The 26,804-nt window shown below is 59.7% G+C and overlaps 2 protein-coding genes across 4 annotated transcripts; one reads left to right on the top strand and one right to left on the bottom strand.

Moving 5' to 3' along the window:
* Positions 1-924: 924 nt before the first annotated feature.
* CHADL (chondroadherin like) lies at positions 925-10,239 on the top strand. Its single transcript, XM_008275176.4, has 6 exons — positions 925-1,133; positions 2,383-2,566; positions 3,022-4,719; positions 5,601-5,767; positions 6,284-6,482; positions 10,019-10,239. The coding sequence occupies exons 1-6, from the start codon at positions 1,126-1,128 to the stop codon at positions 10,043-10,045; spliced, it is 2,283 nt and encodes a 760-aa protein (XP_008273398.1). The 5' UTR covers positions 925-1,125; the 3' UTR covers positions 10,046-10,239.
* Positions 8,023-26,468, bottom strand: L3MBTL2 (L3MBTL histone methyl-lysine binding protein 2). 3 transcript variants are annotated; one of them, XM_008275174.4, is made up of 17 exons: positions 26,314-26,468; positions 24,512-24,752; positions 23,108-23,241; positions 20,767-20,890; positions 19,992-20,071; positions 17,435-17,552; positions 16,872-17,006; positions 16,552-16,640; positions 14,212-14,443; positions 13,697-13,773; positions 13,424-13,528; positions 12,691-12,838; positions 12,270-12,352; positions 11,741-11,975; positions 11,290-11,355; positions 10,093-10,209; positions 8,023-9,668 (listed from the first exon to the last, which is right to left on the bottom strand). In XM_008275174.4, exons 1-17 carry the CDS (start codon positions 26,335-26,337, stop codon positions 9,556-9,558), a joined length of 2,121 nt encoding a protein of 706 aa, XP_008273396.1. In that variant the 5' UTR covers positions 26,338-26,468; the 3' UTR covers positions 8,023-9,555. The 3 variants fall into 3 exon arrangements, with proteins under 3 accessions (XP_008273396.1, XP_051689970.1, XP_008273397.1); XM_051834010.2 differs by having other exon boundaries at positions 24,512-24,881; positions 26,314-26,421; XM_008275175.4 differs by having other exon boundaries at positions 24,265-24,752; positions 26,314-26,410.
* Between the last annotated feature and the right edge of the window lie 336 nt (positions 26,469-26,804).

The following is a 26,804-nucleotide window of genomic DNA, read 5'->3' as shown; positions in this document are numbered from 1 at the left end:
TCTGAAAAACTGCAGAATACATAGTTTGCTCTAGATTGGGCATACTGTTTATTTTTTAATGCATGCATGCCTGAAAAGATATATATTTGGATATTCTTTGCAACATTGTTTCTTTTTAAAAAATATTTATTTGAAAGTCAGAGTTACACAGAGAGGAGAGGCAGAGAGAGAGAGAGAGAGAGGTCTTCCATCCACTGGTTCACTCCCCAATTGGACACAACGTCCAGAGCTGTGCCAATCCAAAGCCAGGAGCCAAGAGTTTCTTCCGGGTCTCCCACGTGGGTGCAGGGGCCTAAGGACTTGGGCCATCTTCTACTGCTTTCCCAGGCCAGAGCAAAGAGCTGGACTGAAAGAGGAGCAGCCGGGACTAGAACTCGGGGTACCAGCACCGCAAGCAGAGGATTAGCCTAGTGAGCCGTGGCGCCGGCCCCAACATTGTTTCTAACAACAAAAAATGGCTACCGAAATATCTAAGATGAATAAATAAATTCGAAACATTTTGACAATGAAATACTGTACAAAAGTCAAAATGAGTAAGTATATTCAGAGGAATCAATTTGAGCTTCTAATAGTCATGTTGGATAAAAATAATTTGCAGAATGCTGTATTACAGTATTAAACATTGTAGGTGTATGTAAATGGATAAACACAAGCAATCAGAAAGGAAAAGTGTTCCATCCTTGAGTAACTATTAGGTACCAGGTGCTACCATGCTGCCCGCGGCAAACCCTATGAACTGGTTACTGACTGGTTTCTGTTTTTCCGAGACCAGAAACTGCGGCTAGGTGAGGGACAGTGTCACAGAGGAGGGAGGGAGCCCAGGGCCGCTGACCCACAGGCTGGCTCCTCCCTGCTGCCCAGGTGGCCCGTGGACTCAGGCCTGGGCCATGTTCCTGGGCTGGCGCCGGGCAGGAGGCCCTATGAATCCAGCCACCAACCCCTCCCCTGCCTAGGGAAGCCCCAGTGTGGCCAGGCTGCCAACAATGCCTCCCATTCAGCCTTGTCCCTGCTGCCAGGCCTGCGGGGGCTGGGGAGGGGGCCTCCTGCCTTCGTCATCCAGCGAGCGGGGACTGTCGCCGGCCTTTCCCTTGTGCTGTGCCTGCAGGCAGGGCTGGCAGAGACAGCATGGAGGGGTGAGTCTTGGGGCCCTGAGGGTGCAGTGGGGACTTCGAGGAGCTGGGTGGCAGCAGGCCAGCCCCTGCCGCTCTCTGGCCCTCTGGGGCAGGGGGAGGGGGTCTGGGAGCTCTCTCGGCCTGAGATTTTAGAAGGTTCTCCCTGTGGAAGACGTGTCTGGAACGTGGCCACGCTGATGTGCTCCTGGGGGTTAACCCTGTGGGGACCCGTCTCAGCGTTCAGCAGCCCTGAGCCCCAGACACTGTCCCTTTAGGGACCTGTCCCCAGCGTTCCCCTTCCTGGTCTGCCCTGAGCCAGCCTTCACCAAGGCTCTGACGAAGGCCCCGGCTCCCAGGAAGGGGTGGATCCTGAGATCCTAAGGAGTCACAGTGACAAGCCAGTGAGGGAGGGGTGAGGGTAGGCAGCTGGAGGCCGGCAGGACAAGACTGAGCTGGGCATGTCGGGTGACCCATGCAGTGAGGCGAGAGCTCCGTGCCTGTGCAGGGACACAAAGTTGGTCCAAGTGTGCTGGTGGCAGGGGGGCCCAGGCGACGATGAAGAATGTAGTGGATTCCAGTTAAGGAATCGGGAAAGTTAAGGCTTTCCACCAAAGGCCGTGGGGGAGACGCTGAAGGATTTGCAGCTGTGGACATTCCGATTTGTGTTCTGGAACATTCCCTTTGGTTCGCGGTGGTGAGTGGAGCGCAGAAGCCAGGAGAGCCCTGGTGGCAGCAGGGACAGGTGGGTGGGTGGCTGTGTGACTGCTGGGCGGATGGGTGGACAGTCCAGACTGCTGCGTGGCACTCAGGAGAAGGCAGAACAAAACGGAAGTTAAAAGGCTCCCTCCCGAACCTCAGACCCCACAGCCCCGGGCCCCGCCCACCTGTGCACAGCTCAGGCCCGCCCTGGGGCCTCTCCTCCCGCGGCCAAGGTGTCTACTCGAGGTGGTGCCACGTGTCCCTGCTCCCTGGGAGCGGGCATGGCTTCTGCACCTCCTCCCTTGCACCGAAGCTTGGCCACAGCCTGGTGCGTGCCCTGCTGGCGGAGAGGGAAGGGCCTCCTCGGGTCACTCTTCTGAGCCTTGGTTTCCTCCAGCATAAAGCGGGACTAAGAATACCCACTGCACAGGGCAGCGATGGCAATGCCATTTTCCTGGTGCAGAGTGGGAGGCTCCGAGGGGTTCTGGGGGCAGGAGCCGCACCACGGCTGGGCTCAGTGAGAGCACAAGGCCCCCGCCCCTGTGGACAACCGACCCTCCCGCACCCCCAGGCCCCAGAGCTGCGCCCACACCTCCTTGCTGCTGCTGCTGCTGCTGCCGCTGCTGCCACCACCAGGCCCAGCTTGGCGCGCGGCAGCCCAGCGCTGCCCCCAGACCTGCGTCTGTGACAACTCCAGGCGCCACGTTGCCTGCCAGCGCCAGAACCTCACTGAGGTGCCGGACACCATCCCTGAGGTTAGCAGGACCCCAGCATGGGTGTGATGGGGTGGGGGGTGGCAGTGGGAGGAGCCTGGGCTGGGCACCAGTGGACCTGCCACCATCTGGCTGGGAGGTCTTGGCAAGTGACTTCTGCTGAGCCTCAGTCTTCATATCTGTATAATGGAAAGCCAGGACAGGGAGATGATCTATTGGAAACCCTTGTTGTGTGACTGGAATAAGTAGGTGACCTGAAGATTAAATGCTGAATTCATTGCAGGCCTGTGGCAGAGAAACGGTGGTCTCTGCCTTAGGAAGTCCCAAGCTAGTGGGGGGTAAACAGACAGTGACAAGATGGTGGGAAGAGGGCCACGGTGAGGGGGAGGCTTCCTGGAGGAGGCATCAAGGATCTGGATGCAGAGAAGTAGGGAAAGGTGTGGGAAGGCGCTGCAGGGGGGTAAAACGGCCTCAGCCGGCTTTGCTCTCTGCCGCAGCTGACCCAGCGCCTGGACCTCCAGGGCAACCTGCTGCAGGGGATCCCCCCAGCTGCCTTCCGGCACCTGCCCCATCTCACGCACCTGGACCTGCGCCACTGCCAGGTGGAGCAGGTGGCCGAGGGTGCCTTCCGCGGCCTGGGCCGCCTGCTCCTCCTCAACCTGGCCTACAACCGCCTGAGCGCGCTGCCCCAGGAGGCCTTGGACGGACTGGGCTCGCTGCGGCGGCTGGAGCTGGAGGGGAACATGCTGGAAGAGCTGCGGCCCGGGACATTCGGGGCACTGGGCGCTCTGGCCACGCTGAACCTGGCCCGCAACGCCCTGGTCTACCTGCCCGACATGGCCTTCCAGGGCCTGCTGCGCACGCGCTGGCTGCAGCTGTCCCACAACGCGCTCAGCGTGCTGGCCCCCGAGGCCCTGGCCGGTCTGCCGGGCCTCCGCAGGCTCAGCCTGCACCACAACGAACTCCAGGCCCTGCCTGGCGCAGCCTTGTCCCAGGCCCGCAGCCTGGTGCGTCTGGAGCTGGGCCATAACCCTTTCACCTATGCGGGCGAGGAGGACGGGCTGGCGCTGCCGGGCTTGCGCGAGCTGGTGCTGGACTACGGGGCCCTGCAGGCCTTGGATCCCCGCGCCTTCGCCCACTGCCCGCGCCTGCGCACCCTCGACCTGCGAGGGAACCAGCTGGACACGCTGCCCCCGCTGCAGGGCCCGGGCCAGCTGCGCCGCCTGCGGCTGCAGGGGAACCCGCTGTGGTGCGGTTGCCAGGCGCGGCCCCTGCTTGAGTGGCTGGCGCGCGCGCGCGTGCGCTCGGACGGCGCGTGCAGAGGGCCGCGGCGCCTGCGGGGTGAGGCCCTGGACGCCCTGCGGCCCTCGGACCTGCGCTGCCCGGGAGACGCGGAGGAGGAGGAGGAGGAAGCAGAGCGCGCCGTGGCCCCGCCCCGCGGCCCTCCGCGCGCGCCGGGGGAGCCGGATGCGGTGGCTGCGCCCTGCCCGCGCGCTTGCGTGTGCGTCTCCGAGTCCCGGCACAGCGGCTGCGAGGGCCGCGGTCTGCAGACTGTGCCCCACGGCTTCCCTAGCGACACTCAGCTCCTGGACCTGAGGCGGAACCACTTCCCGTCGGTGCCCCGAGCGGCCTTCCCCGGCCTGGGCCACCTGGTGTCGCTGCACCTGCAGCAGTGTGGCATCACAGAGCTGGAGGCCGGCGCCTTGGCGGGCCTGGGCCGCCTCATCTACCTCTACCTCTCGGACAACCAGCTCTCGCGCCTCAGCGCCGCTTCCCTCGAAGGGGCCCCCCACCTGGGCTACCTGTATCTGGAGCGTAACCGCTTCTCGCAGGTACCCGGGGCCGCCCTGCGCCCTCTGCACAGCCTCTTCTCCCTGCACCTGCAGGACAACGCTGTGGACCACCTGGCACCCGGGGACCTGGCGGGGGTGCGGGCCTTGCGCTGGCTCTACCTGAGTGGAAACCGCATCACCGAGGTGTCCCCTGGGGCGCTGGGCCCAGCACGAGAGCTGGAGAAGCTGTACCTTGACAGGAACCAGCTGCGAGAGGTGCCCACGGCGGCCTTGGAGGGTCTGCCTGCCCTCCTGGAGCTGCAGCTCTCGGGGAACCCGCTCAGGGCCCTGCACGAGGCGGCCTTCCGGCCTGTGGGCCGGTCCCTGCAACACCTCTTTCTAAACAGCACTGGCCTGGAGCAGGTGGGCACCGGGCTTGGCACATTCCCTCAACGAACTTTTTAAATGTTATTATTTGAAAGGCAGAGTGACAGAGAGGGAGGGAGGAGAGAGAGAGAGAGAGTGACAGAGAAGGAGACAGGGGGACATGGAGAGGGGGCTTCCATCTCGTTCCCTCCCCAAATGGCCACAATGTCCAGGCTGGGCCAGGCTGAAGTTAGGAGCTTGGAGCTTCTTCCGGGTCTCCCACGTGGGTGCAGGGGCCCAAGGACTTGGGCCATCTTCCACTGCTCTCCTAGGCACATTGGCAGGGAGGTGGGTCAGAAGTGGAGCGGCTGGGACTCGAGTGGGTGCTCATATGGGATGGCAGTGTCCCAAGTAGTAGCTTAGTGTACTGTGCCACAGAGCACCCCCCACACACCTGGCAGCAAGCATCTTGCCACCTCCTTGGTGCCAGATTCCAGGCTGAGTGTGGGGACGCTGAGAGACGCCAGACACTGGCCTCGTCCTTTGGGGACTCAGGTGTGGGTGCCAGGCTGGGTGGAATCCAGTGCTGCAAGGCCAGAGGCCTGCCCAGGGAGGGCACTACTAGGGCATGGAGAAGGGGGGACTTGGGGCCATGGGGGTCACCTGTGTACACTTTGAGAGTCCCCGGGAGGCTGTGCCATTGTCAGGGTGTTGGGCTCATGCAGAACAGAAAGACCACAAACTGGACAACCAGTGAGTTGGATGGAGCGAGTGCTTTGATGGGAGACCAACCTGGGTTGTGACCCCAGCACTGCCCTTCCTACCTGGGCCCCTGTATCTCCCCTTGCTGGACCATGGTGGGACCCCCTCCCAGACCTGGGATGAGACGGGCCTGGCAGGGCCTCATGCAGGGTCTGGCACCTCCCACCTCCTTGCAGATGTCTCCTGGGGCCTTCCTGGGCCTGGGGCCTGGGCTGCAGAGCCTGCACCTGCAGAAGAATCACCTGCGGGCTCTGCCTGCCCTGCCGGGCCTCAGGCAGCTGGAGCTCATTGACCTCAGCGGCAACCCCTTCCACTGTGACTGCCAGCTGCTCCCGCTGCACAGGTGGGCACCCCGCCAGACCCCCAAGTCAGACCCCTGCCTCTTCCCTGGGGGCACCCTGCCTGTGTTTGGCTGAGTAGCTTGTGGGGGTGGGCAGGGGCGAGTCCTGCCAGAGCCACGCCTGAATGAGCCCATTTCAGCCTCAGCTGCCCTTCCTGGGGGGCTGGGGTGGCCTCCACTGAGCCCCAGTTCCCTCACCCATAAAGGAGGAGCGATCCCTGCTGTCCCCTCGGGCTGGGACCTGGTGAACACAGTAATCCCACAAGAAGGCAGACCTGGGCTCCTTGGGCTCTGTGATTTTACCAGCTAAACCTCAGTAAAAGTATCTGCCTAACTAGAAAGGTGCATTTGGGGCCTGTGTTGTGGTGCAGCGGGCTAAGCTGCTGCCTGGGACCCCGTAGCCTGGGAAGGCAGCAGAGGATGACCCGGTGCTTGGGCCCCTGCGGCCCATGTGCTCTTCATGGAGGCTCTTAGCCGACTGTCAGCACGGTGGGCTCTCAGGCTCTCTCTTTCCCACAGGTGGCTCACTGGGCTGAACCTGCGGGTGGGGGCCACCTGCGCCAGCCCTCCCAGTGCCCGTGGCCAGAGGGTGAAGGCTGCAGCTACCGTCTTTGAAGCCTGCCCGGGTGGAGCTGCCAGGAAGTCTACACAGACACCAGCGGCTAGGCCTGGTGCCCGGAAAACTTCCATGCAGGGGAGACAGCGGGAAGCAGACAAGGTTGGTCCTGGGCTGGTGGGCCAGGCCCCAGAGCTGCTGGGGTGGTGGGGGTTGCGCTCCTCTGTCCGACCCATGTGTTTCCGGGGCTGGGCAGAGACCCTGCTGTGTCTGCTCAGTGACATCACACCCCTCCTCCACGCTTGGGCTGGGCCCAGGGTGGGTCTGTAGGAAAGTAACCATGCACTGTTCCCTTGTGTGGGACAGCGGCTTTCCCAGCAGGCCACAGCACCCCTGTCCCACGCGTCCATAAGATCAGTCCTGTGGTCCACCCGGCCTCTTGCGCCTCACCCCCCAGGGCGAGCAGGTGTGGTGTTGGCTCTGCCTCCTGCCACCTGCCGGCCACAGCGGTGGCCCCAGGCAACACCCGCCATCCTGACTTCCCCAGGCCCAGCTTGAGCCCTCAGTTGTAGCGAAATCTCTGGGTGCATCAGAGGAGGGGAACGAGATAGGAGTGCCTCAGGGCAGGGTGTCAGGGTGCCCGTGAAGGGTGCGAGGGCCAGTCCTTACAGGCAAGTGAGAACAAACAGGCACTGGGACGGGCCAGAGGCCATTAGCTGGGGTTCGCATTCGTGCCCTGGGCCCTCCCACAGCAAGAGCACACACTGGGTGGCCCAGAAAAACGAAGACTGCTGCTGACTGTGAGCTGGAAGCTGAGAACCAAGTCGAGTGCAGGGCCCCGGAGGGGGAACCCTTCCTCACCTCTGCCAGCGCCAGAAGTCCTCTGGCTTTGGCAACGTAATCCCAGTGCCTACCTTGGGCTCTTCACAGCATCTCCCCTCTCTGTGCCGTTTCCCTTTCTTGCAAGGATACCCCTCCTACCGATCAGGGCCCAATCTAATGATCTCATCTTAACTCCATTCTCTCTACAAAGATCCTACCTCCAAATGAGGTCAGACTCCGAGGTACCAGAGGTTAGGGTTCCCGTTTACCCCTGTCAGCTGACAGTATTCCTGTGGAGGCAGGCTGGGATGGAGGCAGGAAACCCCAAGACTGCAAGCTGTGGGGGAGCAGGTGTGGCCTTCGAAGGCAGAGAGCTGGTGTAGACAAGGCAGCAGCCCCGCCCTCCACCAGGCACTGTACCAGCTGACACCACAGCAGCCCTGGGCGCAGAGGTGCACCTGCTGCTCAGCCTGGCCCAGGAGGGGAGGCTCCAGTCCTCCAGACCAGGAACTTGGTTAAAAGGAGAGTAGAGGGTATGGTGGCTTCAGCACACAGTGGGGCCTCTTGGGTCATTTGACTCAGCTGCCCTTTCTGACACGGGGATACTCCACCCAGTGCCAGCCCCGGACTGCTGCGCTCTTTAGGTCAATGTGTTTCCTCCTAGGAAGGCTGAGGGCCCTGAGCTCTGGCAGCCCCAGGCTGTGGGTGCTTCCCTGTGGGCATGAGTCTGGGCCGCGTCTGCCCGCTCTCCCTCCAGGCCCCATGGAAGGTGGTTAACATGAAGGACTGGGACGGAGTGGATACCGAGCACAGGGGGGAGTGCGAGAGGCCAGCCCCGCCAGCCCCACTGCTGTCACCAAGCAGCCGTAGACATAAGCAATCAACTTGCTCGTCTTTATTGAGCCCTCCCTCTTCTCACCTGTGAGAAGTCAGAATGAACCTCTCGGGGCTCCTTAAATGTGTGGTTCACCTAGTGCCTGGGGGAGGAGGTCCTTGGTACTTTCCAGCAGAGGGTCCAAGCCACACAAGCTCTTTCTCAGATCTTCAGATCCCCTAATTGCAAGGGAATCTGCAATGATGAAGTCTGGCCGGGCTCTGGGAGCAGCAGCAGAGCGTCTTCCCCACAGCCTCCCGGGGCCGATGCCACTGACCCGGCACCCCGAGTCTCAGCGCTGTGCGTGTGGGTGATGGCAGGGGAGGCACGGCCCCTTGCCGCACTCCTCTGGGGCTCGTCAGTTTCCAGACCTGCTGACATTGGAAGAAACCTGGGCTGCACCAGCTGCCACTTCTGGGCCTGGCTTCTGCAGGGACAGAGGCTGTCTGTCTTTAGCAAAGGGAACAGGGTCGGGTTCTCTCGGACCCTGTTTAGAATCCCCCAGGTCCTGGATGCTGGAAAGTTGCACCTGCATCTCAGGGATGAATGAACCCAGCCCTGAGCAAACCACAGCACAGCCAGCCAGCAGCAGGTGCAGGTGGCCTGGGCCGATAGAGCAGCACACAGGCCCGAGGGGCCGCAGGAGACAGGACCAAGCCAGGCCACACAGCCCCTTCCAAAAACCTAGGTGGAAGAGAAGGGCCAGGACTGCAGCCTGGCCCGACCTTGGTTTCAGGAAGAGGAGCTCAGGACAGACGCATGGCTGATCAGAGAGCTTTATGGGTGGCTGAAGTTTGGGCAGACACCAGGTGAAGGAGTTAAAAGGACTGGGACCGTAGGGGTAGCGAGCCAGGATCCATACCCTGTGTGTGCCCCCCACCCCCACCCTGGCACTGGTGGAAAAGCGGGGGAAGGGCTGACCACCCCCAGCGACAAGGCCATCCCTGACCCTGCTTAATGGGCAGGAGGGGAATGCAAACGTCGGTCCAGCCCAGGCCAGGCCCCAGAGCAGGTCAGACTCAGACAGGGCTGGACGGTGCAAGGGCCAAGCTCATCTTCGGATCCTGCTGCCCCTGGCAGTACCAGGCCTCAGCCCCTCCCCCACCCCACCCTGTTCCTTTACGGAAGTGGGGGCAGTGCTCAGGCCACCGCACAAGTCGCCAAATCCTGGTCACCGCTTCTCAGCTGCCCACCACCGCAGGGTCCCTGGGAGCCAGGAGCACAGCACAGGCCGGGCGGGCTTCCAGGTGGGGGCTGCTGCTGTCACAGCACTCGTGTCAGTCAGGCGACCTTTATTTACACACAGTCCATGTCCTGCCTTCCTGTGGAGCTACCACTCCAGCTTCCGGGCTCTGCCTGGGGCGGGGCTGCTCACACCCGTCACGTAGATCTCTCCAGCCAGCACGGAGGCGTGAGGTGTCAGAGACCCGGGCCTCACAGCAGGCAGCATCTATACAAAAAGGCTCAGTTTCCACACTCAGGAGGCGTGGCAGGCTGGGGGAGCAGAGGAGCCGCCCCCTCTGCTCGGCCCAGGCCGGCTCAGTCCGGCGTCTCCTGCTTGATCTTCTCTGTGGGGACAGGCAGCTCTGGACCCGAAGCCTTGCCAGGTGAGGCTGTGCTTGGATGCTCGTCCTTCACACACACAGCGATGACTACAGAGGGAAGGAGGCGGGCGGGGAGAGCAGAGTCAGCGAGCCGAGCCTGTCACACCAGGGAGGGTCAGGGCCCGGGCTCTGGGAGAGGAAGCTGGCTGCCTGCAGAGGGCAGAGCGCCTTCACCCTCCTGCTCACCTCCAGGGGCTCACCTCCAGGGCCCAGGCCCCAGGCCCACCCCAGCCAGGCCCCCACCCATCTGCCACCCACCCTGCCAAGTACGAGGGCGGGGGCAGAGGGGCTTGGCTCCCACCAGAGGCGGGGGCAGGTGCTTGGGAAGCCCTTGTGGTTCAAGGGCTGCTTGGTGCCCGGAAGTCCCTTCACGCATGACTCCACTCTTCTGTGCCCAGGTGGGGAAGGAGAGGGGCCGCCTCTGAGCACGGAGCAGGCTGGCCCTGCCTCGACCCGCTCCCACGGCTCTTACTCTCGTCGGGAACGGGCTCCGACGAGATCTCCCCCGCCGTCTGCAGGTCGTCGTCCAGCAGCGGCTTCTTGGACCCCTGCCTGAGGGGCCGGGTCTTGGTCGGCGGGATCCTTTTCCCTTTGAATAAAAATGGAATCAAACCCAGAATCAGGGTCGAATCCATGCGAGGCTTACAGGCCAGGGTCTCACCCAGCGTCAGCACGGCGCAGGGGAACGTGCGGTGCGGGGACAACAGGCTGGACTGCAGCTCTGACGATGCCCAGTCCTGGCCCTGTGCCCTGGGGTCAGGCGGGTCTCTCCCACAGCACGCCGGGAACACCACTTCCCTCCAGAGCCGAGGCTCAGAGCTACGGTGGTTTAGTTTAAGCTTTTTAAAATTTGAGAGGCAGAGAGCGCGCGCTCCCATCTGCCTGTTCAAGCCCTAAATATTTTCAACAGCCAGCAGCAGGAGCCGAGAACACAACCCAGGTCCCCAGACACTTGAGCCATCACTGCTGCCTCCCAGGGTCCGCACCAGCACGGAATGCAGGGTGTGGGGCACTGGCACCTTAACTGCCAAACGCCTCTCCCAGTTCCCTTTCCTGATCCTTGATTTCCACACCTGCAGCTCACAACCCTGCTGAGTGCTGAATGGCACAGACCCCTCACGCCTGTACCCTGCCCAGGGCCCTCAGCCCACTGCGGCTCTGTCCTGTCCCAGGGCGTCCTCTTCCCTGCCTGGTGCCACGTGGTGGAGCCGCCCAACGCCGAGGACAGCTGAGCACCCTGCTGCCTCCAGCGGAGCCCACCCTGGGCTCAGGATCTGTTGAGGGTGGGACCAGCTGAGGGGAACAGTGGCCAGGAGTCTAGATGCCTTTGCTCTCACCCTCCAGGAGATCCGGAGAGACAGCACCCCGCCCATGCCATGCCTTGACCTTAGAACCAAGTGGCCATGTGGTGCCCAGGCGGCCACGCCATCTTCTGAGCCTGGGGCAGCAGGGATGGGGACCCTCCCCCCAGTACTATCACTGCCCCTTCCTCAGCGTCTTGACTGCCAGAGACTGAATTCCCGAATTGTGCTCTGGGTCCCCAAAGGCCCAGGGAGAAAGGCTTGTGGGGCCAAAGGGCCAGGGAGGGGCACCATGCAAGAGCTTCCTGGGTGCGCAGCACCTGGGGGCCCCCAGGGACACGGCCCGGCTGCCCTGGGGCATCACTTACTTTTCTTCCCAAACTGCTTCTTTTTCTTCTTCGTGGCCTCTTTGGCCTTCAGAGGTGTGGCTGGTTCTGTTGTTGAAAGACAAGGGCAAAAGCACTAAGTCTGGGAGGCCAGCACACAGGCTGCCCCGAGAAGGGAGGCCACACTGGGGGGGGGGGGGGGGGGAGGGCTGGGGAACAGTTCCTTCTTCCCATCCTCATTACCAGGGCTGCCGGAGGGGCTGGCAGTTTCCTGGGTGCACGGGGGCACGCGCGCATGACAGAGTGAGCAGGACGCAGGCCGGAGGGAGGGGGAGAGTGGTGGGCAGCGGGGCTGGGAGGCAGAGTTCACATTCTGCTTAGAGGGGTCAGGACACTGCCCGGCCCCAAGCCAAAGAACTGAGGTGGGCATGAGGGAGCGCGAGTGGTTGGCAGGAAGGAGGAAAGAGCCCTTTAGGGCTGTGAGGAGCCAGACCTGCGGCCACAGGAGGCTGGAGCTGGTAGCCGGTGAGCTCACACCAGCCCACGGGGTAGATGTCCGGGGATTCACAGTCCACCCACTGGTCGTACTCGTTGTCCCAGCCGTCAAAGTGGATGCTGAGCAGCCGCTGTACCACCCGCGTCACCGTGGCCACACAGATTAGCCGGGGCTCCATCAGGTCCACGGCCTCCAGCTTCATGCCCACCTTGAAGCCATGGTTGGGGCAGTCCTGGGGTGGGGGAAGCAGTTGCCAGGCCAGTCAGCTTCCTGTCCCCGCAAACCCGTGGAATGTCGGGATGGGGGGTGGGGTGTTGCGCTGGAGGGCCCTTGGGGCAGGGTCATCTGGACAATGACCCCTCTGTGCCTCTTTCCCACGCGGCGGCCCCGCATCCCTCTATGGAAAAGGCACGGCTAAACCAAGGCTCGGCAGGTGCCCAGTGTCACCCAGCAGCAGGGCCTCGAGGGCAGTGGGCAGGGACAGTTCAGGCCACCACAGCCCCCGCTCCATCGTCGGTCTCCTCACCATGTTAAAGAGTCTCGACGGAGCTGCTTTCGACTTGGTTTTCTCCAAGTAGGTGTCCCAGTTGAAAGTCTGCGTCTCATATCCTGGGGGAGCAGAGGCTTAGATGTGGAGGAGAAAGGGGAAGCAGTCGGGGGAGGCAGACCCTGCCACACCAGCCTTCTCCCTTCCTCCCGGGCAGGCATCACATAGGTTGTTCACTGGCCAAAGGCACGAGCGGCAGCTCTGTTCACCACCCACGTGCTGGCCGTGGGCTCAGGTTGGCTCAGCCACGGCGAGGGCCAGTGGAGGCCTGGGCAGCTCTGTCACCTCTCCCACACTGAGGCTCCATGGCCCAGGAGTCCGACCTGACCAGCCATCTGGGCCTGTGGCCTCACTCTGCCCCTTCCAACAAGGCAGCCTGTGGTGGCCAGTCTAATCATACCTTTCGGGGGTGTGAGCTCGATGTCATTTTTTTGGCAAAAGGTGGCTGGGAAGATGGCGTGGGAAGAGGCGTGGTAACAGAACCAGTCCGAGCCATCTGTGGAGGGCCCGCCATCCACACAGATCATCAGGTAGCCGTCCAGGAGCACCTGGGGAGCAGACGCCATCGAACCCTGAGCCGTGTCCAGGGAGACACGAGGCTGCTGCGCGCGGACTCAGCCCTCCGGGCGAGCACCCAGCTTCTGCTCCAGGGCATTGGTGCTTCTGTGCTGCCGGCGAGGAGACGGTCCCGTCCTGAGGCAGCAGAGGCTGTGCCAGCAGGGGCTCCGTCCTCCTGTTGCCTTGGCATCCCCAGTGGTGAGCACATACCCCTTCTGCCTGCCCCCCGCTGGGCCGCGTCAGCCGAGGGGCAGTAAGGGAGCTGGTTTGGGACAAAATGAACCCGCCTGGGGCTCATAGCTAGGCTAGCACAGGGGAAATGGCGTGTGGCAGGTAGGTCCCCAGTGCGGTGACGCAGGGCCAGCTCAGACGTTCGTAAGTACCTAAGGTGCCCTGGACCCTGACGTGAAGGCACACTGTGGGCAAGGAGCAAGAAAGGCCCCTATTCACAAAATCACGTGCTCCACGGGCAGCCAGTGTCCCTTGGTCCCAAGAGCCCTTGACTGTGAAGCGTGGAGCTCCCTGCACCTCAGCCTTCTGGGAAAGCTGGCGCTGGGGGACAGCCCCAGACTCACCTTGCAGATGGTGGCCACGCAGATGTTGCCCAGATTCAGCGGGTCAATGGCCTCCAGCTTCATGCCCTCCTCAAACCAACCGCCTTCTGTGTAGACAGCTCGGACCTTAGAGGAATGGGACAGTGGGGAATCTCTGGGCAGGCCCAGGGACGGGTGGGGGACAATCCTGTGGCAGAACCTGGCGATGGAAAGGGACAGTCCCGGGAAGAGCCAGGGTCCTCAGGCCGGGAATGGACCGTGGCCACGGGGAGAGTGCCCCGGGCTGTGCCTCACCTTCTTGAACAGGTAAGGAACGGCGTCACAGTAGATTTTCCGGAAGGTGGGATGATGGGCCATGTCACTGCGTCTCTCTTGCGTGGAAGGCAGAGGGAGTGAGGAAGAGAAGGGAGGTGAAGGCAGCCAACAGGGCCTCTCCCGACTCCCCCAGAAATGCGAGGCCGCTCCCAGAGGGGCCCCAGCACGCCCCGCCCTAGACCACAGGCAGACGGGTCTAGGTCAGAAAACCAGAGCTTGCTGTGGGGACGCTGCAGCCCTCGAGACCCAGGTTCCTCCACGTGACATGGGAGAGGATGGGGCGAGCGGCATCCGAGTCCAAATCTTGATTTTGCCCCTCGAGAGCTGAGCTGTTGACTTGATCCTGTCACTCAGCTGCTCCAGCTGTCGGTGCTGTCATATGCAGGTGGGGGTGACAGGCTCTACCTCCCATCACCGTTGGGAGGTGTAGACAAGGTGTCCCCCCAACCCTTGAGGAAATGGCCAGGGTCACTGCGACCTGGGGCTCTGCTAACCTGACATCTTGATGCCGTGGCCAACGCGCCGTGACCAACCCACTGGGTGGATCAAGGGGCTCCACATGTGGCACCAGAAGTCATCGTCACTGTCACCATCCTCATAGAGGAGTCGTAGGCGACCGCCAATGACCGTGTCCACCACAGCCATGCGGGTCCGTGACACTTGGGACTTGTCCACCACCTCCAGCCGCATGCCCTGACGAAAGGGGTACTTCATGCTCTCCACCATCTGCAATGACAGCAGAACACAGGCCTGTGTGGTCACGGGCTCCTCCCACCTGCCTTCCCTCTCGGTCTCAGGGGGCTGGCATTGTGGCAGAGTGGGTAAAGCCGCCACCTGCGATGCTGGCATCCATGGGCACTGGTTCATGTCCTAGCTGCTTTCCTTCTAACCCAGCTCCCTGCTAATGGCTGGAAAAAGCAGTGGAGGACGGCCCAAGTGCTTGGGTCCCTGCTACCCACGTGGGAGACCTGGAAGAAGCTCCTGGCTCCTGCCTGGCCCAGCCCTGGCCACTGCGGCCATCTGAGGAGTGAACCAGCAGATGGACAATCCTCTCTCTGTAATGCTTGACTTTCAAATAAACAAATAAATCTTAAAAAAAAAAGCAGAGGAGGGAAGGCGTGGTGGGATCACCGTGAACTCAGGTCAGATGACCCCTCCGGCACCGCTGGGGCTGCCATGGCCCTGGTTCCCTAGGATGACAGGCACACAGCTCTCAGCTGCACACCACTTCTCACCAAACACTACCAGTAGGTCAAGACAATGGGAATCACAAAGCCCACTCAGATCAAGGAAACGCAAGGGACCTGCAGAGGCCAAGTGATGTGTCAGTCACACAGCGGCACCAGAGCTGGGCCTGGAAGCAGTGTCCAGCCTGTGCTCGATCCCGGGCACCCAGCCTCCTCTCTGCTGAGAGCACACAGAACACCCGCATCCGGGGGCTGGCGTTGTGGCAGAGTGGGTACTCCCGTCCAGGGAGCTGAGGTCTGATTCCGGCTCTGAAATGCTATCAGGCACCTCAGTAGCAACCAGTGTCCCAACTGACCCGCCTGGGGACGCTGACCAAGATGCCGACGGGCTGCTCTGCAGAGCGCTGGGGTGGTGGGGGCACAGGTGACAGGTGTGGTACAGGGCTTTTCCAGGCCTGGAGCACTGCTGGCTCCCAGAGGAGCCAACAGGAAAATCTGACCAGGAGTGTTAAACCAGATCCCACAGCCCCAAGTCTCCACATCATGGCAGCTCTAAGCAGAGTGGCAGATGGTGCGGGAGGGCTGGGCTCGGCCCCTCTAGGCCTCCTGCCCTGCCTGGCCTCCCCGGACACACTCCTTCCTCTGCATCCCACAGCCCAGCACTGCACTGGCCTTCTGGTGTTTGGCACCATGGTGAGCGGGCCCCAGCGTCCATACCTTTCTTTTCCACAGTAGGTTTCTATACCACCCCTGCCTATTAGGGTAGGAATTCAAGCGCCTTTTCCCCACCACGCCTGCTGACCTGCTCCTCCGAGGGCGCAGTTTGATCGTGTGACCTGGCACACCTGCCCTGCGTCGTGCCGCACCCTGCTGCAAGGCTCACAGGGCACATGAAACACCGTGAGCACCTGGTCCAGGAGACCGCACGGGCCCTGAGGAGCACCGGCCGGACACTGCTTCCAGGCCCCGCTCCGGTGCCGAGGCGCCAGTGTGGCTCCTGCCCACTGCTGGACCTTCCCGGGTGTCTGAGTTTCCGTGCTCTGCAGCGGGCTCTGTAATTCCCAACATCCTGACTTCCTGGCAGCATTCTGGTGACGGGAAGCTGTGCCCAGTGTGGGGAGGGCCCCACCGTGAGGCCTGGCACGGGGTGGCAGCACAGACAGTGTTTACCATATACCCTTTAGCTGCCTGGGACTTCTCATTGTGTGCAGCTTCTAAAGTTAAAATTAAATGCCACTGACTCTGATGCACATCCCTGGGTCAGAACCAAGGACGTTCTATAACTATTCACGTATACGGGCCAGACCCGAGTTCCCGGATGGCAGCGCCTGTATTCTGTGTATGCCCACAGTGCCCTGTATGCCTAACAACATCTATGGTGTGAACACGCCTGTGGAATGTCATTAGCAGAGGTAGGGTCTGTAGCAGAAGGCGGAGCAGCACCGTGGCCCGTGTGCCTGGATCAGAGTCAGCGGGGGTGGCGGTGGCCTGTGCCCTGTGGACTCTGTCCTGGGGAGAAGTGGAGCTGCGGAGACTGTCAGGCGAGGGAGGCTTGGAAGAATGTTCCGTGGGCAGCAGGGAGAATGAATAAGAACGGGAGAGGGGTGGGACGAGAAGTTATAGAGGCCCAGAGGGCTCCTGGCTGACCTTGATGTGGAAATCCACAGGAAGCGTCCGGGAGCCCACCAGCCGCTTCATGAGGTAGCCCTTCCAGTCGGTGAACTTGGCGTGAATGGCTGCGGAGACACCGGCAGAATCCGTCACACGGCCTGGCGACACTGTCGCAGCACAGGCCAGCAGTGTCTGCACCTCACAGAACCAGGCCCCGCGAGCTGGATCTGCCCTGGGCCCTCCGGGACAGGAAGGGCAGGCTATGAGGGGGCCAGTGTTTACTAACACGAGACACAGGGCTCCCCAACTACCAAGGTCCCACGGGAACCACACAGGGAACCTCCTTGCCAACTCACTCCGGGGGGGCACCAGGATCTTGCTGTTGATAGCACACCAGCCAATGGGGTGGACGTCCACTGTTCCCAGGTTGCACCAGAAGTCATGGCTGGCGTCATTTTCAAAGCCTTCGTAACGAAGAAGCACCCGATACCCTGAGGAGGGAAAAGGACAACCAAGAGCTGAGATGGGGGACAGGTGGGTCCTCAGGCCTCCCCTCTCCTCCGGCCTACAGCAGACTTCCTAGTGCGTATCTGAGAGCTCCTTGCAGGCACGTGGGTCCCTGTGGTCCACAACAGTCGTAGCCAAGACAAATCCATTTGGAAAGCATTACTGCATGGAGCCAAGAACTTTTTATAGCCTCATCATCCCTGAAACAAACTTTAAAAACTGGAGTTTGCAAACTAGCTAAGCTCTATGGTCCCTTTGGAGGCAGAAGAATTCCAAGAAGGGAGAAAGGAACCCCAGTGGGTAGATTTCTTTGTGTCTCACGAAGCCAGCTTCTGGCTGTGACACTGCTGGCCTGTCTGGCCACCATCTGCAAGGCGAGTCTGGGGCTGTCCCCCAGCCGAGGAGCACACACCTGCTGCCTGGATGACGGAGGCGATCCAGTACACCCGGCTGGGGAGCACGGCGTCGCTGTTGAGCACCTCCACCTTCATCCCCTTCATCACGTCCTCCCACTGGTCGTAGAGCGGGACCTGTGCGGCAGTGAGAGCATTCCAGGGGCTCAGCGAGTGCAGGAGGGCCACATCCCGCTTTGCATCTCAGCTTTTCAGAGCAGCTGATGTGTGCAGGAAGAACAGTACGTATCTGTGGTTCCCGAGCGCTCAGCTGGGAATGGGGTCTGCTGGTGGGCGGGGTGAAGGCTGCAGATCCAGAGTCACAGACCTGCGTTCCCATCTTTTTTTAAGTTTTTTTTTTTTTTTTTTTTTTTTTAAGATTTATTTATTTACTTGAAAGTCAAAGTTACAGAGAGAGAGAGAGAGAGAGAGAGAGACAGAGAGTTTCTTCCATCCACTAGTTCACTCCCCAGATGGCTGCAACAGCTAGGGCCGGGCCATGCTGAAGCCAGGAGCTTCACCTGTGTCTCCCATGTGAATGGCAGGGGCCCAAACAGTAGGGTTATAATCTTCCATCTGCTGGTTCATTCCCCAAATGGCTGCAATGGCCAGGTCTGGGCCAGGTAGAAGCCAGGAGCCAGGAACTCCATGCAGGGGCCCATGGACTTGGGCATCCTCCACTGCTTTCTCAGGCCCATTAGCAGGGAGCTGGATTTGAAGAAGAGCGGCCAGGACTGGAACTGGCGCTCCTACATGGGATGCCACAGTGCTGGCCCTGGGTTCCAGTCTTTCCAGGACCAGCTCCTACTTGTGCTGTTCTGGGCACATCACACCTCAGTGAGCTCCACTCCTTTGTCACTGTGCTGGCTACTGTTCTGGCACGAGTGCTATCTTCTTCAATGGTCACTCAAACTTGGGCAGTAAATATTGCGACCCCTGAGTTTACACAGAGCTGCCCACCCCCACACGCCCTCCAGCATGTTCTTTTTCTACCCCTGCTTCTATCAAAACATGCCCCCTCCCCCAGTTGGGGCCAGCACTGCAGCACAGGGGTGCAATCCCAGCTGCTCTGCTTCCCACTCAGCTCCCTGCTAACGCGCCTGGAAAAGCACTGGAAGATGACCCAGATGGAGCTCCTGGCTCCCGGCTTCGGCCTGGCGCAGCCCTGGCCATTGTGGCCATTTGAGGGAGTGATCAGCAGATGTGAGATCTCTGGCACTCTGCCTTTCAAATAAATACATCTTTCAAATCTAATGCCCCCAGCAGCATGGGGCTGCTTTTGGTTGCCTTCCCACTGCCAATTATTTTGTGATTCCTTTTCATTCTCAGTCCTGGCTGCAGCCACTTAAGGTAGCTCACTGCTTCTCCCATCACTGAACCTGGCGACTCTGGTGCTAGCCCAGGCACAGGGCAGGCTTTCTGCAGAGGATACCAATCGTCCTGGCACAGGCAAGTGCCAGCAAAAACCCATCTGGCACTGCTAGAGCATTCAGGGCCACAAAGAGGCCCCCGTAACAGGGATGAACACCCCCCTCATTAGCACCTCAGGGAGACTGAGTTTGCTTGGTCAGGGACCAACCTGTGGGCATGCAGGCACCCCCGCCCCCGCCCCCGCCCCGCCAACAGCAGTGCAGGAAGGAGGCTTACTCCGGGAGGAGACTCTTTCAAGACTCGAGAGGCCTCCCCAGGTTCCCAGGATTGAGGAACTGGATTTGAAGGGAGAACAGGAGCGCCTCCAGAGGCTTCCCTCCTGACCTGCAGGCTCCAGCCGCTGGGTGTTAAGTTCTACTCAAGCCCAGCGGGTAGGGACTGGACTTGCCCTTCTACTTCCCCAGTGATGGCTGCGGGGTGGGGTGGGGGTCTTTTGCAGAAGGGGCCCCAGAGGCATCCGTGTCTGCCTTCTGGAGACCAAGGAGCCTGGGCCCGAACAAAAGCACCACACCTTCAAGGGGCAACTGCTGGACACAGGGGAATGGACAGAAAGGTCCTTCTAGCACCGACTCACGCCGTTCTGCTATTTAAATAAGCAAGGTAGGGACCTTAGTGGAGCCCGGGGCTAGAAGCCCTCAATAGGTGTTTGGGGAAGGGGGTTAACAATTTGAAAGACAGAGTTACAGAGAGAGGGAGTGACAGACCTTCCATCAGCTGGTTCACTCCCTAAATGGCCCCTAACAGCCAGGGCTGGGCCAAGTTGAAGACAGGAGCCAGACTCCATCCAGGTCTCCCATTTGGGTGGCAGGGGTCCAGGGAGTTGGGCCATCTTCCGCTGCTTTCACAGGCACATTAGCAGGGAACTGGGCTGGAAGTGGAGCAGCCGGGACTTGAACCTGTACTCATAGGGTTGCCAGGGTGCAGATGGCTTAACCCGCTGTGCCGCAGCGCAGCTCCGGGAGTTTTGAGGAGCAGCAGACTCAGAGCATGGAGCCGGCTGACAGGGCTGAGCTCCTTCCACCTGGCGCGCACTGCAGCTCTGCGGCACCGCACCAGCCTGGCACCGTCCTTGGGAAGCGGTGTGCACACCAAGGCCAGCGCCTCCGCTGTGTGCCCTGCCCTCCCTCTGCAACCCGGGGCACTCACGTGTTTGAAGCAGCTGACAGGAGCAGCTTTGTAACTGTGATCCTTCAGGAACTTGCCCCAGTCGAAGCCCAGGACCAGAGCTGTGGAGCAGAGAGGAGATTGGCGCCTGGAAGCCCGGTGGCAGCGCTGTGGTCACTGCACTGAGGGCCGGCGGGCTCAGCAGCAGTCGCTCTTCCGCAGCAGTCCCAGTGCGCCCAGACCTGTCCCACCAGTGGCCACCAGGGGGTGCAGGCAAATCTAGACGCCGCCAATCCTCGGTAGAGGAGCACTTACAAAGGAGTATCTCTCCCTTCTTATCCCAAGGAAAGGGAAATGCCAGTGTCCCTGGGTTCAAATTCCTCACACCCCTCAGCCTCTCCTTGGCCACATCCAACCCAACAGGGTGGAGCAGCACAGAGTGAGGCCCAGACCTGCTGGCGGGGAGGCCAACTTGGCAGAGCTGCGAGGGCCTACACTTAGTTTGCTACACACACACACAGAGAAGGTTCCTTTTGTTATCCTAACCCCGGACTGCCGCCCCTTCAAACCAGACTTGGGCCTCCACTGCCCCAGAGATAAGAGAAACAAAAGAAGCTAATTCCTGACTTCTGAGGGGTGAGCCAGGAGCTTTTAGGAGGTAACTTCCAGGACAGCCCACAGGAAAGGGTGACGGGCAGCGAGCCTGGGCCAGGGGCTTTCCAGTGGTCCAGCTTTCCCAGCCCCCACTCCCAGGGAGGGCCAGCCGGGTCCCGGCCACCACCGCAGCCACTTTCAGAACCTGTCCCTGCTGTCTTACCGTCTTGCCCTGTGGGCGTCCCATCGGCCAGCTGTCCAGTGCCCTGGGAGTGCAGGAAGGCTCCGATTTTAGCAGACCAGGCCGCCTTGTGCAGCACTTTGGCTTTCTTGGTTGGTGGTTTCCCCTGGAGGGAAAAGAGAGGCCGTGAGGTGGCGGCTAAGGATCTGGATCGGCACTGTCAGGATCCGCCTGGTCTTGTTCAGTTACTTATCCTCTTCTGGCTTGAGTTTGTAAAACACAGCGTGGACAAGGCCTAGCTCAGAGGGTGATGGTGGTGGTGGGTAGTCAGCGGAGCAGGGGCCTCTCCCTACAGCTTTAGCTCTGTCAGCTCCTTACTCTGGTGCTGCTACTGAGCCACGCAGAGAATAGGCTGGGCGGGGGTGAGGTGGGGGAGGGTGGCACCACGAAGTCTCTGCTCCACGAGGCAGCATTCCGTACACAGGTAATTGTGCTCCACGGAGGCTCCCGTGCTGTCCTCAGGTACTCAGAGGAGGTCACCCCCAAAGGGAAAGGCCAGGGCCCTGGTGCATACTTTGTAACTTACGCACTGATCAGAAAAGCCAGGAATTTACCACAGATCAGTGAGGCAGAAATGGAGGATGACATCCCACACAGACTGGGGGCCAACCCCGGTTCTGAAGCTTTCTATATCTTTTACTCAAATGCTTAAACTCTTAAAACAGGAATTTGTGTAAAGTCAATTTTTTAGGATCGTTGTTTAGACTGGGAATGCCAAGCCCTCAACAGGTGTCCCCCGATGTCACTATTACCAAGTAACATCACGAGCTCTCTTTCATGCGTTGCATAAAACCCACAAAACGAGGGAAGCAAAGGCAGTGCAGTGAGTGAGGCACCGGCCGGAGCCAGCTCAGGGCACTGCCACCAGCATCACGGTGGCAGGCAGAGTCACCGGCGAGCTCTTTAAATCCCCAAGCCAAGATCACACTCCTTCCCTGTTAAGCCAGTCTTTGGGTATAGGACCCAAATATCTTTTTTTTTTCTTTTTTTTTTTTTTTTTTGACAAGTAGAGTGGACAGTGAGAGAGAGACAGAGAGAAAGGTCTTCCTTTTGCTGTTGGTTCACCCTCCAATGGCCGCCGCGGCTGGCACGCTGCGGCCAGTGCACCGCGCTAATCCGAAGGCAGGAGCCAGGTACTTCTCCTGGTCTCCCATGGGGTGCAGGGCCCAAGCACTTGGGCCATCCTCCACTGCACTCCCTGGCCACAGCAGAGAGCTGGCCGGGAAGAGGGGCAACCAGGACAGAATCCGGCGCCCCGACCGGGACTAGAACCCGGTGTGCTGGCGCTGCTAGGTGGAGGATTAGCCTAGTGAGCTGCGGCACCGGCCCCAAATATCATATTTTTAAAACTTTCTAGAGGCTGGCACTATGGTGCAGCAGGTTAATGCTCCGGCCTGCAGCGCAGGCATCCTATATGGACGCCAGTTCAAGACCTGGCTGCTCCCTGCTAATGCGCCTTGGGAAAGCAGCAGAGATGGCCCAAGTGCGTGGGCCCCTGCACCCACGTGGGAGACCTGGAAGAAACTCCTGGCTCCTAATTGGCCCAGCTCTGGCCATTGAGGCCATTTGAAGAGTGAACCAGTGAATGGAAGACTCTCTCTGTCTCTACCTCTCTGTGTAACTCTTCCAAATAAACAAATCTTTAAAAAAAAAAAAAAACCAAAACTTTCCGGATGTTCCGAATGCACAGTCTCCTTTGAGGCACGTGTGCACGTTGGGAAACACCCACGGCCGGCAGCTGAGCGTAGGCTGCAGCCCAGATCCCAGTGCTCTCCCTCCACAGAGCTGCCCTGGGTCAGTCGTTCCACCTCCCTGCACTCGGCACACTGCATCATCTTGTGGGTCTGACAACAGGTGCCTAAGACAAGTGTTTCCATCCCTAAACTTCTATAAATGTCAAGAGCTTGGCAAGACTTCCCAGGTGGCCACCCATGAGACACAGTCAGCGACAAGGCATCGGCTTCCTGATGCCGCTGTGGCTGCTGAACCTTGCGCCTGTATCCCAGCTTCCCTTCAAGGCATTTATAAAAGCGTGCAGAGAAGAGCAGGGCTTCCAGCTCTGATCAGAACCTCCAGGACTCTCACTTAAATTTATTGAATATGAGCGACTCTTGGGGGTGGAAGGATAACAGCAAGCTCTTAATGAACAAGCTCCATAAACTGACTCCTCTGCCTACTGAGGTTTGAGAGCACAGCAAATTCTCAGAAGAAATGTCCAACCTCAGACGGCCAAAACAGGGAGCTTCCCAGGTCCTCTGGGCCTCCAGTCAGCTGGTCCTCTTTTAGCACCCAGGGCCCTGGGGGCCGAGCGGCTGCCTCTCACCTGTAATCTAGCCAAGATGCTGGCTTTCTTGGAGTTGGAGGAATAGCTCCTGGAGCAGGAGACGCTGCAGAACCTCTTGGTCTTGGAGAAGAAGGCTTCCCTTGTGCCCACGATACCGCACATCTCACAGACAGCTGGGAAGAGAACTTAGCACATGACTCACCTGGTACGGTCGCCCCAAATCAAACCCAATGAGGCCTTCAATACCTGGGACATTGCACTAACCAGGTGAGTGCCAGCCCTCACTAAGGCTGACACAAGAGGAGGAGGAGGAGGTGGTGGAGGAGGAGGAGGCGGAGGCCACACTGAACACATCTGAACGGACCTCACCTAAGCGAGGCTGCCCGGCCTCCCTGGGCTGTGTGTGTAACAGCGGGGCTAAGGGAACTTCAGAAAGACAACTGGGGAAACAGGTCAGTGAGGAAGTTTTCAAGACAGAGAAGTCAAAGAGAAAAACATGTATTAGGTAGAAGTGCCCAAGTCGCTCAATCCTTGTGGCTCCATTATCTCATGGATACAGTAAAGAGACTGAGCTGGGTCAGCGTTTCAACCCTGACTTCACATTACAGACACCTGGGGAGCTTAAACGCTTGCCCACGCCAGGCATTCTACGGAACTGGTCTGCACCGGGGCACCGCCATCTGCAGTGTGTCGGGCATCCCCTGTGGGATTCCAATGTGCAGCCAGGGCCACAACTGGTCTCTACTGGTCGCTTCTAGTTCTAAGGTTCTAAGGTTCTACGGGAAGGGCTGGAGGAAGACAGAAGGGAGAAAGACGAGAGAGGAGAGAGGATGAGAAGACAAGATGAACAGAAAGGAAGTAAGATTCAAAGGCAGACTATCGCACTTCTGAAGAGTTTACCTCCCAGGGAACGGGAGTGTCGTCACACAGGCGGCCCTGACACAGGGAGGGCCCAGACCCCGTCCAAGGACCACAGCTAGCTCCAAAGCCACCTGGCTTCCAGATGACCCTCGGGGACTCCTACTGCCCACCCCCACCCCATTCCTCGTACCCAGAGGTCACGTTATTCTCTATTTCCCCTCCCATCGCCTAACTGGCAACCCGCAAGCTATTTCTTGTCCCTGGTAAGTGACCACAGCCCTTCAAGCTTTCCTGTCCTCTAAATATCCAGGCTTAGAAGTCAACGGCCTGCTTACACAAATGCAGAGGCAGCACCATGGCACTGACGGGCATCTAAGAGTGCCGAGGGAACATCAGCTGTGTGAAAGAACGCAATCGCGATCTGCATCCGGACTGCCGCACAGGAAACGTCCCTTGCGGCTGCTCGGGCTGCGTCTGTCTCTCTCAGGTCTTTGGACATGAGCAGAAAGCCCTGTATCCATCCCCCTATTCCTCCATGACCTCCTGACTCCTCTCCATCTTCAGGACACATTCTGAAGGCACCTGGCTCAGAACCACTGCCATCCATGGAGCGCGGAGTCCCAGGGCTCAGCAGGTGCAGAGGGGAGGTGGGCAGCTCCCCGGCTTCTCGATCCTCATTCTCTGGCTCACTCGACTCCTCCAGATAGGAGCTGCTCTCACTGCCCACACTGCTGTTATAACTCCGGAAACTGTCATAGCCACCAAACAGCTCCAAGTCGCCGTCTTCCTCTTCTTCCTCCATTGGTTCCGAAGACGGGGTCTCCTAGAGGACGGATGACACAAACCAGACAGAAGGGCTTTGGTGCGTCAGGAGGGGCTGCAGATGTGCTACTCAGTCTCCTGCTGGTTCTCTGCCAAGTCCACACTTCGGGGAATCTTCCAAATACCCTTTCTGCAAACATCAGGATTACTGTTTGCATAACATTTCTCTACCATAACTCAACAGAATGGCATTAACAAGACAGAAATATTCACCAGGCTCCTCTGTGGATTTACAAATGTTGTATTAACATGAATTCTAAACTCATGATGGGGTTTTGTCCTCATAAACTCACTGTAAGTTGAAAACACAACAAGTCAAAGATGGGTTTAAATTACGTAATCTACGCACACCACAGCTTGGTAGTACGGCACACTGTGCAGTATGGGTTGTTTGCCTCATGACTGTGGGGCTACCGTATATGAATCTGCCTAACAGGTAGTTTAAAAGGTATGTAGCAAGCTGAAGGCCTGGGCTCTGACCTAGAGCTGAAGTGCCAGCGCTGGCGATTACTGGCATGTGACCCACGGCAAGCCGGAATCGCAGTGCCTTAGTTTCCACGTCTGTAAAAGGAGGATAATACCCCCTACTTCACAGGATTTGCGGGAGAAGTAAGAGTTAATGGAGCTGAAGCACCTAGAACAGTGACTCGAGTGCTCCATAATGTTGGCGAAAAGCATGGGCGCTCAGATCAGATACGCGTGGGTGTGAATGCTGGCTGTTGCACTTCTCAACTGTGTGATTTTCCGTTTTCTTCATCAATACAATGCGGGTAATAACAAGCCTTTAGCGGACTGTTGGGGGCACTGAGATGGGTGAAACCTGGTTCTATTTCCGGCAGAGGGTAAGCGCTCACCGTATAAGCTATTACTCTTACTCCACGTTTTAACAGTCTCCTTTACCATCATCGAATTTTGGAGGTAGTACACTCTCTATTTGCAGCTGTACATAGACACACGCTAGAACGGAAGCCGATTCCAGTACCCTAAGGGGTCCAGAAGCCAAAGGATGAGGGGGTGGGTTGCAGGTCATAGTGGGGTAGATAAAACCTAGCCGGCCAGGTGTTGCAGGCTGACAGACTCCGCACCCACTTCCTTCATCTCGAGCTGTGTGCACGTCCCCGGGGAGTCGCACCAGCTCCCTGCGCCTCCGCTGCTTCAGCCATAAACACGAAGCCCGTGCAAGCTCCAGGCGCGGAGCAACGTTCGCTCAACTCGAGTCTCCCTCCCCCGCCCTGGACGTGACGGGCACCGCGATCGCAGAGGAACACGGCCACGAGACCAGGAGGACAAAGAGGATCCAGGCGTTCTCCGTCCTGGGGCGCAGTTCCGCTTCCCCCCAGCGAGGGAGGCTGTTCCGCCCTGAACTCCTCGCCAGACGCGGGTCCCAGCACTACCGAAGCAAAACGGACCGCGGATCGCCTCTGGCCCTGGCTCAGCCCGCCTACCTCAGTTTACCCATCCTTCCCCCTTCCACCCTCGAGGCGTCGCTAAGAGAGACGGGCCCATGGAGCGACGCGCTCGGGGTTCCCTCGCCCAGTCGCGCTAGGTCCTCTCCCTCTCACCTCAGCGCCCCGTGGTTTCTCCATGAGACTTAGTTTCTCAAACCGTCACCAGGTGTAGGAAGCCATATTGGCCTCAGCGCTCTCCCCGAGCGCACTCATTGGCCAGCTCCCTGAGCCGCGGACCAATCAGGCTTCCGGGTAGAGGAAAAGCCGGTTCCGCGCCCGCCCGTGCTCCGCCTCCCCCGGGGCGGGGAAAGCCGCGGGCGATTGTGGGTCTTGTAGTTTCCTTCGGGTGTGCGCGAAGGGTAGTGCCCTAGCGTGGAAATCCCCACCTTGACTGTTCTCATTGTGCCTTCCTCTCTATTGGCCTCTTTTTTTAAAAAAATTCATATATATTCATTCTCGTTTTGTTTGAGAGGGAGGGAGAGAAGGAGCGAGCGACCGCTGCCATTTGCTGGTTCATTCCCCAAATGCCTCCAGCAGCTGTGGCTGGGGCAGGTGACAGCTAAGAGACTGAAACTCCATTCAGGTCTCTCACGTGGGTGGCAAGA

Source organism: Oryctolagus cuniculus, chromosome 11, assembly GCF_964237555.1.
Source record: "Oryctolagus cuniculus chromosome 11, mOryCun1.1, whole genome shotgun sequence".
Taxonomy (NCBI): Eukaryota; Metazoa; Chordata; class Mammalia; order Lagomorpha; family Leporidae; genus Oryctolagus; species Oryctolagus cuniculus.
The sequence above is the reverse complement of the archived record's forward strand: the minus strand, read 5'-3'. Positions and strand labels throughout refer to the sequence as shown.

Coding starts and splice junctions, on each gene's coding strand:
- L3MBTL2 (XM_008275174.4), bottom strand. CDS start 26,337: ATGGAGAAACCACGGGGCGCTGAG. Junction 20,891..23,107: donor GCATCTTGGCTAGATTACAG/GTGAGAGGCAGC, acceptor TTTTCCCTCCAG/GGGAAACCACCAACCAAGAA. Junction 17,007..17,434: donor CTCCGTCATCCAGGCAGCAG/GTGTGTGCTCCT, acceptor TTCCCTCCTCAG/GGTATCGGGTGCTTCTTCGT.
- CHADL (XM_008275176.4), top strand. Junction 2,567..3,021: donor TGCCGGACACCATCCCTGAG/GTTAGCAGGACC, acceptor TCTCTGCCGCAG/CTGACCCAGCGCCTGGACCT. Junction 6,483..10,018: donor GACAGCGGGAAGCAGACAAG/GTTGGTCCTGGG, acceptor TTCTGTGCCCAG/GTGGGGAAGGAGAGGGGCCG.